The 13,643-nt window shown below is 42.3% G+C and overlaps 1 protein-coding gene across 1 annotated transcript in view; it reads right to left on the reverse strand.

Moving 5' to 3' along the window:
• Positions 1-3,690: 3,690 nt before the first annotated feature.
• LOC112230453 (tau-tubulin kinase 1-like) overlaps positions 3,691-13,643 on the reverse strand; it is a 46,301-nt gene continuing 36,348 nt past the window's right edge. Inside the window, exons 15-16 of the mRNA XM_024396776.2 lie at positions 4,643-6,117; positions 3,691-4,305 (exon numbers count right to left, since the gene is read on the reverse strand). Of these exons, the coding sequence (XP_024252544.1) occupies positions 3,858-4,305; positions 4,643-6,117 (1,923 nt within the window). The 3' untranslated portion in view covers positions 3,691-3,857. The remainder of the gene's footprint in view (positions 4,306-4,642; positions 6,118-13,643) is intronic.

Genomic DNA, 13,643 nt, shown 5'->3' on the forward strand with positions numbered 1-13,643 from the left:
GTGCAGTTACAAGCCTGCTAGAGTTAGCGGGAGGCGGACGAGCAATATCTATCATCGTAGTATGGATGAAGCCTGAGCTGGAATGTGAAGCTAACTGAATGTGCAGCTTTAGAAAACTCTCAGTAGATCCAGCTTGCGTTGTAGGATACTCTCTGGTCAACAAGATACACTATTGCCAACTCCCCAGTATCTTTGGTTTATTAGCTAACCCAACATTATTTCCCTAGTTCATTCATTCTCGCAAATCCTTTATTCCGGTATTCAGATTTTCATTGATGTAAATAATCCCATGAACTCTCTCTGCTCTCACTTGGTACGTTTACATGCGCTCAGATTAATAGTTTGATTAATACGTTTACATGCTTTGCCAGAAGAATGATTTCCCTAATAATCCTGTTTACATGGACACTTAAAATCGGGCTACTTGATGGGACTTTGATAAATGCAGAAAAATAGCCAATCAAAATAACCAAAGTGACCATGTTATTTTTGGGAAGCATGTTGATTTTGAGTTCAGACACATTTTGTATGTGAAAACTATTTCTAAGATGTATACTTTCAGTTTTTCCGAACTCACTAGGAGAACTCAAAAAGTGGGGCAGGGAGAAAGGGAGGCCTCCCTTCTACTTGATATCTCTCAGGTCTCATAGTTTCAGCTTTCAGTGCATATATAACAGAATTTAAAAGGGCAACTCCAAGAGACCATTAGTCTCAGCACAGTACTACACTGCAATGCATTGCAATTAAACATATTCCTATGTACATAACTTGTATTATTTAGAGAAGCTGCCTGTCCCTAAACTAGGGAGAGACTGGACTTACTGCTGTGAGGAAACGTGTGTGTCTGTGTGAAATGTACCATTTGATCTTGTGTATGGTACTCAACAACATGTCGTTTTTGTACACGTCTGTACTGTAACTTTACCTCTTCAAAATAAAATGTCCTAATTGTGGAAACACTTTAAAAAAAACATGTCTCTGAGTCAAGTCACCCTGATAAGGAACCTTTCAGACCTACTAGGTTGCCCAGGATGGTTCAGTTCCAGTCCTAGAGGGCCGAAACCTTTTCTTCTACCTGGTACTTTATTGCACTCACCTGGTGAATAAAGTCCCTGATTAGAAGGAGAGGATGAAAACAAGAAGTAGTCCTTTCTAGGGGCGATGGTTATATCTGGCAAACAGTGTAGAAATGAAACCGGAGATAGTCATTCCACATGACCATTATTTAACTTTATCTCAGTGCCCTGCAACTGTAGGTTTCATTTGCCCAATACAAACACAAAACATGGGTTCCAATGATCCACCAATCATGTCATTGTCAGAACATTAAAAAGGTAGGTATCTATCACTCAAAGTTAACGCTATTTTTCTCATGCGTAAAAAAACAAACAAAAAACAGGCCAACATCGTTCAACAGAAGAGGAAAGACAAAATATACAGGTTGTTTTCGCAAGGTAAAAAATAAAAATGTATTTTTCAAGAAATTATCATATTATATACACTTTTGAACATAAATATAATCAAACACCCAAAACATGGAATGATATAAAGCATGCCCATTGTCACACACTAAGAAGGAGGCCAGCAATATTACTTCTGCATTCTCTTAATATTGGCAGTAATCTACCCCATAATCCAACCTTTTAACACATCTGACCAGAGTTGGGAATGATTTTGGCATCCTATCAGAATTGGTTATCGCGTCAGGCCATTGGAAGATTGAGAGTTTCGTACATTTCCTTAACATTAGTCAACTTATCAAAAGTGTTTGTGATATCTATACCATGCAATATACAGTGAGCAGAATATTGTCGATGATAACTTAGTATATCGGTGTGAGAAGCTTGTGAGTTGAGAAAGATTACAACTTGGCTTGTAAAGGGATCATGATAACCGACTTTGTTCAAATAAATTTCTTGCATATAGGATGCTGAATCCACAAACCTCAGAAACAAAAGGAAAATGTATTCAATGCACCAGTGGACAGCGTACACATAGCACCATGGTAGCATTGCTCCTCGTGACATTGACTATTTAACTGGAAGCTCATGAAGATGGTTCCATATGGTTCCTCTTGTAAAAGTTGTTGTCATGGTCAAGTTAGTAGAGGTACAGTGGGACAAAACAGTATTTAGTCAGCCACCAATTGTGCAAGTTCTCCCACGTAAAAAGATGAGAGAGGCCTGTAATTTCCATCATAGGTACACTTCAACTATGACAGACAAAATGAGAAAAAAAATCCAGAAAATCACATTGTAGGATTTTTAATGAATTTATTTGCAAATTATGGTGGAAAATAAGTATTTGGTCACCTACAAACAAGCAAGATTTCTGGCTCTCACAGACCTGTAACTTCTTCTTTAAGAGGCTCCTCTGTCGTCCACTCGTTACCTGTATTAATGGCACCTGTTTGAACTTGTTATCAGTATAAAAGACACCTGTCCACAACCTCAAACAGTCACACTCCAAACTCCACTATGACCAAGACCAAAGAGCTGTCAAAGGACACCAGAAACAAAATTGTAGACCTGCACCAGGCTGGGAAGACTGAATCTGCAATAGGTAAGCAGCTTGGTTTGAAGAAATCAACTGTGGGAGCAATTATTAGGAAATGGAAGACATACAAGACCACTGACAATCTCCCTCGTTCTGGGGCTCCACGCAAGATCTCACCCCGTGGGGTCAAAATGATCACAAGAACGGTGAGCAAAAATGCCAGAACCACACGGGGTGACCTAGTGAATGACCTGCAGAGAGCTGGGACCAAAGTAACAAAGCCTACCATCAGTAACACACTACGCCGCCAGGGTCTCAAATCCTGCAGTGCCAGACGTGTCCCCCTGCTTAAGCCAGTACATGTCCAGGCCCGTCTGAAGTATGCTCGAGAGCATTTGGATGATCCAGAAGAAGATTGGGAGAATGTCATATGGTCAGATGAAACCAAAATATAACATTTTGGTAAAAACTCAACTCGTCGTGTTTGGAGGACAAAGAATGCTGAGTTGCATCCAAAGAACACCATACCTACTGTGAAGCATGGGGGTGGAATCAACATCCTTTGGGGCTGTTTTTCTGCAAAGGGACCAGGACGACTGATCCGTGTAAAGGAAAGAATGAATGGGTGAATATGGTGAGATTTTGAGTGAAAACCTCCTTCCATCAGCAAGGGCATTGAAGATGAAACGTGGCTGGGTCTTTCAGCATGACAATGATCCCAAACACACCGCCCGGGCAACGAAGGAGTGGCTTCGTAAGAAGCATTTCAAGGTCCTGGAGTGGCCTAGCCAGTCTCCAGATCTCAACCCCATAGAACATTTTTGGAGGGAGTTGAAAGTCTGTGTTGCCCAGCAACAGCCCCAAAACATCACTGCTCTAGAGGAGATCTGCATGGAGGAATGGGCCAAAATACCAGCAACAGTGTGTGAAAACCTTGTGAAGACTTACAGAAAACGTTTGACCTCTGTCATTGCCAACAAAGGGTATATAACAAAGTATTGAGATAAGCTTTTGTTATTGATCAAATACTTATTTTCCACCATAATTTGCAAATAAATTCATAAAAAATCCTACAATGGGATTTTTGGGATTTTTTTTCTCATTTTGTCTGTCATAGTTGAAGTGTACCAATGATGAAAATTACAGGCCTCTCTCATCTTTTTAAGTGGGAGAACTTGCACAATTGGTGGCTGACTAAATACTTTTTTGCCCCACTGTACATGGTTTGGATCAAAGAAGGTAAAAAATGATGGGAAACCGCATCAGTCTTAATTTGGGTCCAGGCTGGAGCTTTTTGAAGCATTGAGTCTTTCTGAGGACAACAGAGAAGCATATGCGTTTCTTCCCAGTGAATCTGTTTACTATCTTGCGGCAGCCATCTTGTCCCCTGTGCTTTGTTTTGCTTTGGCAGGGCCCGTGGATTTGGCTCGGATTCTGGCAGGCATAGCGGTGGACACCTGGGTAAAGGGGTCCTGTGAGTTGGCCCGTGTTATGCTGGTAGTAGTAGTAGTAGTAGTAGTAGTAGTATTAGCCCTGGGCTGGAGGGGAGGGGCAGTTGTGGGCCGGACAGAGAGGGACTGTCTAGTTGGATGGAGACGCTGGGGGGAGGGGCTGTCTGACCTGCAGTGGGAGGTGCTTAAGCTGCGTTGGGTCACAAAAACACAGCGCACGGGCATTCGGGGGCTGCCGCAGGGCTGGGCGGGGACAGGACAGGGCCTTGGACAGGAGGAAGAAGAGGAGCCGGTCTGCAGAGGTTTAGACCGCCTCTGGGTTGGGAGAGTGCATAGTCCTATTTTTTGTACTTGGAGCCTGAAATGAGAATAGGTGGAATAAGAGTTAATCCTTCCCCTCGGAAACCTTTGATAAGTCATAATTTTCAGGTGTTATCACAAAAATCATAAAAAACTTTACAGTAACATGACACCTTTCAACCAATCAAATTAAGCTTAGGTCATAAACAAGATAAATCAGACCATCTTTGACAGAAATGGCAATGGATAAACTCTTGATGTTTGGCACCGCAAAGAAGAGTTCTCATAAATTATAGTAAAACAATCAAGGGTCTTTTCATTTACTATTGTAACCAATGATCCATACAATGTTAGAATGTTATGTTTGCAAACATGATGTTGTGAAGACTACCTACCCATTACCAAAGGTGGATGCATCTCTACAAATGCCCGATCCTGGCAGAGCGAGAGGAGAGGACACGGCGGCCAGCAGCCACCCTGAGGGCCTCTTGATGGGGGTGACGGGCCTGGGGATCCTGCTGTTCCATTCCGTCTGGCCCTGGTCCCCTCCAGCCCCTGCCCTGGCCTTCAGACAGGACCTCCTCCTGGCCAGAGAGTCGTCCGAGGCATGGGTGTCTTCCTCTGAGACGGTAGTGGAGAGTGTCTCGGAGGCCCTCCCGTCGCCGGAGGACAGCGAGGAGGATGTCCCCGAGGGCAGGCTCATCCAGCGGCCCTGCTGCTTCTGCACCACCAGGCGTGCCAGGTCCAGTTTCCGGGCTCTCTTCTGTAGTTGCTCCCGGGCAGAGAGCGAGGCTGAACGCTCCGAGCCTGTGCCCTCTTCAGACAGTAGAACCGGGATGCGGCTTTTGATCCTCCGCCTGAGGGTGGTATGTGGTAGTTCAGCGTTGGCAATACCTTCGGTAGACAATGGCCCCTTATTGGAATCTACAGAGAGAGTTTTGTGTTCCAGAATGGGCGACATGGCTTCCGAGACAGGCTCCAAAGACTTGACGAAGACCAGCGGTGGGTGGTCGTCCGGTTTGGTGCGCGTGACACCATTCTCCAAGGTCACGTCTGGGATAGAATGGGCTTGGGGCTCTCTGGAAGGACTCTGGGATTGCTCACCCTTTTCGACATGTCCGGTCTGTTCACGGGTGTCTCCTTCCCATGGTGAGGCCTCCTGGGTAACGGCTGAGATGTTGCAGTGGTCGCTGCTGTCCTTTGCGGTTTGACCTCTGGAAGACATGATGTTAAAGTGGGAAGTCTCGGAGATGTGGACAAAGGTGAGCTCAACTTTGGTGAAGGGGGGAGATGCGGGGGCGATAGGGGTGGATGGCCTCAAGTCTGACCTCAGTGTGAAGGAGAGCTCTGGCTGGCTGCCCGCACCCACCAGAGGCATATCGTTCCTAGGGGTAGAGGCAGACGGTGTCCCGAAGTCAACCTCGAGCAGGACTTGTTCTCTCCCAGTGGATGGAGACTTCCGAATATCCCCCGGCGAGAACAGAACCAGGGTCTTGGAGCCGTCCTCAAAGTCAGGGTCAGCATCTGCGGCTGAGGCGGGTTCCCGGGGGCCGGCCATGAGGGTGTCAGGGGCCCCATCCTGGCTCCGCTCTGTGCTTTTTTGGCTGGCCTCGCTGTTTGACTCACTCTTGGACACATCATCGTCCCGCGGGCTCTGGGGCTCCTGGACCTCGTTCTCTGCCGACAGAGCTGCTGGGAAGGTTCGCCGCTGAGGAAGGGTGCCGGTCAGCATGACAGCGAGGAAGTCGGCCCTCTTGACCTGGAGCTGGGGAAGGATGTGGAAATACTCCTTCTCATCCATCTGGCCCTTGGTCCTGAAGTCTGGACAGGGCTGATATAGGCCATTGTGCTCAGTCAGAGACATGATCATCTACAAAAGATGCAATTCAATAATTACTTTTACAAGAGGCATGCTGGAAATATGGTCAAGGCAAAAAATATAAAACCACAACTATTTTGGAAGATATGGCTCGTGTCACATGATGTAAATGGGGACAAAACTGTGAAAACACCCAAGATTGTGTAATGTGAACATATCTAAGATAAATTCATAAAGAACGAAACGAGGGACAGCATTTTCCCCCAAACAATTGAATGTTTTTTTTGGTTATTCACAGGCTTTTAAAGATTGTCTAGATTACATACATTTTTAGAAAAGGCACAAAAATGCTTTGAAGACTTTTCCCTTTTAGATACACAGTCCAATATCTTGTAATTTTCAAGTGTTTCCCTTCATAAAGATTTGACACACAGTACTGTAGTATATACACACTAAAACCAACTATCTTGCATGCTACTACAGATTAACTGAGAACTCAGTAGTCAAACTGGTTAAAATTACATCTTTTCAACCGGTTTTAATGTTAAAAATACATCATTTCAACCAGCTTTGCCCATTGGGAATGGAATATTTATTGAGTTGTATGTATATACGTTTTGTTGATTTACAAAAGGTTTAAAATACATGCTTTTTACCTGTAAATATTACAAGCAGACTGTACAATTGTATTGTGATACAAAAAAATGCTTAGACATGTATATACAGTGTATCGTACATCTAAAAGACAGTCATGGATCACGCTTGACAAATACTGCAGTTATAATCACTACCATTTCTTTCTTTGACAATTCTATCATACAGTACCTTCTACTATCTCATGAGCCCTCTGTTTTTATTGCCAGTATTTTCAAGAGCTGAGAAACAGAGACAACGAATAAGCCAGTGTCTCCAAATGTGACGATGAATGCTCATTCATTTACAACATTTTGACAGAAATCTGTCCATTTCTTTAGGTTGTGCATGTGAATTTACTGAAATGGAGATTAGTGTTTTTTGAGGGACACCAAAACAACAAAAAAACATACAGAAATGGAATAGATTATCAAAATTGGTCCTTGCAGCTTCATTGAACAAATTCATAACATCTATCTCCTCAAATGCAATCAATCACATATGTACGGATATCCACTTTTCAAATCTGGTCAGATGAAAAACTATGTACTGTACAACTTCAAGTAATAGACGAGGCATTTGTGTGCCTACATTAGAGCCCTGCACTGGCATACATTTTGTAAACCTAAACCCATTTTAAGCCCAAACGGTTGTTTTCTGCCAAATTTCAGGCTCTAACCAAACGCAAAATCAGAAATAACCTCCTCCGTTAGTGTCCATTAGCTGCTCGTCTTTCTGTCACTCGCTCCCTGCGCTACTGCATGCACTCTGAATGCCTGTCCATACGACTCCGTGCATGCGGCTCTGTGCATGTGCTTTGTCAATAGCAAAGCCTCTGCTTGCTGTTCTGCACAATGACGAGACAGAGAGCAGTTAGCTGTTAAACTAGCTACTTTTCGTCACTCTAAACCAAAGGAACATTATTTTCAGTAAAGTAATCTCTCCTGTAGTCTCAAACAAATGTATTTTCTTATATTTGACGAGGTTGAAGCACTTCTGACACCATGATATGTACTGCGCAGCAGAGCAGAAGCAAATGGCTCAGCTTCAAAATGTTAATGATCAATTTAGTGATACCCGTACCCTAGTTATTTTTTTCCATTTCCTGCACTCATGTGTTATCATTTACACACTGTCAAGTTTGTCTTAAAATACCTCTATTTAAATTATAAAAATAAAACTTTTCTTTAACAGAATAATTATTATCCTATTTGACTGTTCATTTTCTATTTGTCTGTTCATTTCGGTCTGTACTCCCGATGTTGACTGTTTTTGTGCTTGCCAGTTACCTAGCAGTTCTCGGCTGTTAGCAGCCAACGGCTAGCAGTTGCTGACTGGCAACAAAGATGGATGACTGTCATACTTTTTTGAAGTCATTAATTACTGAATTATTTAATGTAACAAATCAAATATGAAACCTTGTACACAATTCATGGTAACCGTAAACAATTCATTTAGACCCGACGTTCATTTGAAACACGCGTTTATTTGCTGAAATGTGTGCCGTTGCCCAGCTATTAAAAGGGACAGGCGGCTATTTGAGACTGCATTTGATTGAAGTTTTACGGTACATCTTCATTTTCAGTAAATTTTCCTTATGGAGATGCATAAAATATTCAAGTCATTCAACACCTAAGACTTATAGACTGAAAACACTCTTTCAAATTCTAGGCTATGGTTGACAAATATGACTCTGCAATTCAAGTGATAATTGTTTCCAAGACCAACTCAGGCTTTTTATATTAACTCAACTTGAAAGCCTAAGGGTTAGGGGACTTTGAGCATACAGTGTACTTTACATGTGCAGTGGCTTTGTGTAATGTTATATGTGATATTATGTTACATGTTACACAGGTATCACATCTATGGCATTTTCAATCACTCTTAGACCATGGCTAAAAGGGATTTCTGCCGCAGTAAACAGTTTACAATATTTCACAACAGACACTTTGCCCATGTCCTGTGGATTTCACAGCAGATCTCTCAACCTATACTGCCATCTAGGTTGGGCACCCAGCCTTATGGAACAAGTCATTTTTCAGAATATAGGACAGGATATGCAGAACATATGGAAGATGTGCTCATGTATCAGTGACGTGAAGCGAATATGTTTAACTTGCCATCTGATAAATTAAAATAAGAAGGTGCGAATCACAGTCCCTCTTCGCTGCAACTTGAAATTCATTTTTGATCCGTGAGTATACTCCAAGTCAATATTCACATATTAATAATAATAATAAGGAATTGCACGCCCACAAATTGGGGAAAACAAACATTCTTTCCTTCGTCGTTGATTTTTAGTTATACAGAAATAACAAAACATGCCGAAAAGCTGTTGTGTTGTTCAATGTATATGTAAACAGGTAAAAGAAATCCCAATTTATGGTTCGCATTGCTCCCACGTTGGGAAATAGAGCCTGAGAGAAGAGCCCTGTGGCTTCAGGCTATTTGGTGTGGGAGAGTGGGAAATGTGGGGAGCCGGTGTCCAAGTATGCTACACATAGCTATGGGTATGGAAAACATTTCCTCACAGGTAAGACAGTTAACTTGTTAAATATAGTCTGCTTTTAACTCCATTCACTACTTGTAGCTGTATAGTCTGTGTTGGCTAGCTTAATGTCGCGGTCGGTAGCTAGCTAGCACTCACACAGCCGCTAGCACCGTCATGAAAAGGAGCATGAGGGAAGCCCTACAATATTCTGTTTTTAAGTAGGCAATGTTGAAAAGTAATCTTTAGACATATTGTACTTTTCTTAAATGTAGTTTTGTAATTGACTAAAACAAGCAGACAAGAAAAGTGTGTTTGAAAAGGCTCACGTTTTTGCTGTGAGCCAATGGGGTAACCTAGGTAACCTCAGGTTGTTTTCCCCACAGGTGAGCAGGGCCGGGACGTTCTATCTAATACCGACTGGGACTATCCCGTTACCAGTGGTAATGTACTGTACATAACTCACAGAAAACAAAATACTGGGTTGTTCCACCAATTGGGTGCCCTTTGAGTAGTATAACTTAGTCAAACATAACCTGATTTCACCAAATGAATAGTTTCACCATATCAAACGAGAGTTCAGTTAACAGGGTTGACCTTAAAATGAGGGACAGAGGCACATAAACCACTGATCACATTAAATATATAATAATCTTTCAGAAATCAACATAACTTATAGCTTTACAATGATGGTGTAGACTTGGGAATGTTTTGGGTTAATTAAGTTGGTTAAAATCTTCCTAAATTCTGAAGAATTTGAGGGACCTTTCAAAATGCTGGCACTTCAGCACGTCTTTATTCATATTATAAAACAGACTTATTGAATTGTCCATGTGGTCTATATTAAAGGGTACTTCATTGAATTTAACAGGCTTTTAGAATTCAATATTAGTGCACAATTATTATAATTGTTTCATTTTATTTTGTACTTTTACCCCCAATTTCGTGATATCGAATTGGTAGTTACAGTTTTGTCCCATCGCTGCAACTCCCCTACGGACTTGGGAGAGGCGAAGGTCGAGAGCCATGAGTCCTCCGAAACATGACCCTGCCATGCCGTACTGCTTCTTGACACACTGCTTTCTTAACCCGGAAGCCAGCCGCACCAATTTGTTGGAGGAAACAGTCTAGCTGGCGACCGAAGTCAGCTTGCAGGCGCCCGGCCCACCACAAGGAGTCGCTAGAGCCGGGTGGGACAAGGGAAAAACATTAAAGGGACGCAAAAGGCACTCATTTAATAGAACAACCCTACTATACATTCATAGCCAGAGTTTGATCTTATTATATATCATGTAAATAGGGTTAGAAATATGAAAACAGTCTTGTACAATACAATTTCTCTGCAAGTCAATTTCAAAATTGCCTGCGTTATTTTTAGAGTTCAGTGACAATGTTTGACATCCTGTTTTGATTGAGCGTATTATGGCGAGATTTGTTTTACCGAGAACGGACAAAAAAGTTCAAAAACAATATGTTTTTTAATAGCAGTGCCAATAATGTCAAGGAACAATTTGCATATGTGCAAAATTAAGTTTGGAGTTAGCAGCTAATCCACTCTCAGTACATTCACTGAGTAGTGCTCGCTGCGTGGTGCTACACACAAAACGACTAGCATGATTTGCAGAAAATCGTCGAACCAAAGCAGCGGGAAATTAACTGATGGAACAGTTATCTTTTCTAATCAGAGACAGAGGCGACATTCAGAGAGGGATGCTTGCTTGCTTCTTAGTGCTGTTAAGTAAATGCAAATGTCTTAAATGCAAAGCTTGGCAAAAGTAAAAGTGGTGCATATTTTGTAAGCGTAGCCCTTTAGCGCATTCACAAAAGCAATCATAAAAGAAACATAAGATCCTACTCATTGAGAAGACCAAATAAGAAGGCTGCATGTGGTTATGCCATTTCAGAAATACAGTAGTGTCGTTCCTCTTCACAATTGTTTCAGCAAAACAGGGAACACAAAGCCAAGTGATACATGGTTATTACGAGAAGACATCAGTAAAATATCAGCATAAAACATTCATTAAATGTTGAAAAGACGTCCAAAAAAACTTGGTGTGTAGCAAAATCAGCATACAGTGCAGTGTGAAGCCTGTGATGTCACGGGTCTGAGGTGTAATTCTATACAATTCATTTCTATACTGTACATTTTTTCACTTGGCTACATCTACAATGCATGCCCTTTACATAATAACTGCTACCCACTTAAGGGTCTGTTACCTCATTGGTTTTCCCATTGGAGAGAAAGTGGCATAAAATGAGTGTGGAAATAACCAATACTCTCCCTGGTCTCCTTTCCTCTTAACCTTGTTTCTCCAAAATGGCGTAACATTTTTTTCCCCCAAGCACCCTTAGCATATCTTATTTATTGCGTTTCTCATCTTTTGCATCAATATTTTCTACCTGGGCCCAATAGTGACCATGTTCTCCTGTTAAGTCCTTTATAAAGTGCAACAGTGAGGTACAGTACTCAACGGACAATGGAGAAAGAAGTGCTATGTTGATGACTTATCTACACAAATATACTGTCACATACAACAGTCGATCCTGATATACAGTATGTAGCTCACTTCACTGCAAAAATGCACACCAAAACCCACAGAATTCCAATGGCATTTTTGGCTAACTTTGGCTACTTTAATGAATGGTTATGCCATTCGAATGAATGGTTTATGCTATTCTGCAAGAAGATAGATAACATAAAGCCCCCCAGTGCAATCCAAACCCTGGCATTATCTATCTATAACAATGATAAAGTTGAAGAGCTGAGCCAATGCAATGGCAGAGATGCCATTCTATGGAGCTTAAACTGTAAGTGCCTGAACTACTTTGGAACCAGATTTCATTTCATAAAACACAGCTGTTTGCATAATACCTGCCTGACATCACAGCTCCTCTAGTTTAGCAGAAGTCCACCCTACCCACTGGTCCAGGGTCTACCCTCCTTATGGTTAAGGATAGGATTCAGTGTTGGGTGATCTTATCCTAGATCTGTGGTTAGAGACAACTTCTATCTCAAGCAGGAAAACCACAGTCTCTCTGGGTATTACTTTATACGTGCAAGTTTTCCTCCGTCAACATTCACACATAGCAGCTTTGCTACCGATTCCAGACGGCGACGTGATTTCACATTATGACCAAACAAACTTCAGACAACTGTGAAATAACTACTAGGGTGATCTGAAGCTGGAAACAACGTCAGCACAAGACCTGTTCATCGGGAGCTTCATGAAATGGGTTTCCATGGCCGAGCAGCTGCACACAAGCCTAAGATCACCATGCACAATGCCAAGCGTCGGCTGGAGTGGTGTAAAGCTCGCCGCCATTGGACTCTGGAGCAGTGGAAACGCGTGGAGTGATGAATCACACTTCACCATCTGGCAGTCCAACGGACTAATCTGGGTTTGGCGGATGCCAGGATGCCAGTTTGGTGGAGGAGGAATAATGGCCTGGGTCTGTTTTTCATGGTACGGGCTAGACCCCTTAGTTCCAGTGAAGGGATATCTTAATGCTACAGCATTCAATGACATTCTATACGATTCTGTGCTTTCAACAGTTAGGGGAAGGCCATTTCCTGTTTCAACATAACAATGCCCCTGTGCACAAAGCGAGGTCCCTACAGAAATGGTTTGTCGAGATTGATGTGGAATAACTTGACTGGCCTGCACAGAGTCCTGACCTTAAACCCATCACCTTTGGGATGAATTGGAAAGCCGACTGCGAGCCAGGCCTAATCGCCCAACATCAGTGCCCGACCTCACTAATACTCTTGCGGCTGAATCGAAGCAAGTCCCCGCAGCAATGTTCCAACATCTTGTGGAAAGCCTTCCCAGAAGAGTGGAGGCTGTTATAGCACCAAAGGAGGGACCAACTCCATATTAATGCACATGATTTTGGAATGAGATGGTCGACGAGCAGTTTGTCATGTATTGTAGCACATGTTAATAAATGCTATGTCACGTAACTGAATTAAGAACAGTTATATGAAAGGAGGTTTCACCATTTCTTGCATCATAACGTTCGAATCATGTTACTGTAGCAACAAGCCTTTTTAAAAACTCAAATACATAACACGTTTAAATTCTCAGCAACAAAAGAGTGATCAAATTAAGATGTGTAGATGTACACAGTACATTGAACTCAACCACGATAACGCTTGTCGTAAAAACATGACACTGAATATTAGAGAAAGGGAGTTTTCCTATTGCAAAACCCCACACCTAATATCCTCACCCTTCAAAAGCCTGCCTAGCCCATTGCTCCAGCATTTCAACGCATAGAAAGCATGGATATGCCAGCAACCGACAGACAAAAAACACCTCTATAAAGTACACCAAAAGCAAGATAAGACATATAGAATATAGCGCCCTGTGCGATAAACAAACAGAAGCGGAAATATTTCTGTTTACACTCCACAAGAACTAGCCTGGTCCCACATCTGTTTGTGCTGTCTTGCCAA

Source organism: Oncorhynchus tshawytscha, linkage group LG32 (genome assembly GCF_018296145.1).
Source record: "Oncorhynchus tshawytscha isolate Ot180627B linkage group LG32, Otsh_v2.0, whole genome shotgun sequence".
NCBI classification, from domain to species: Eukaryota; Metazoa; Chordata; class Actinopteri; order Salmoniformes; family Salmonidae; genus Oncorhynchus; species Oncorhynchus tshawytscha.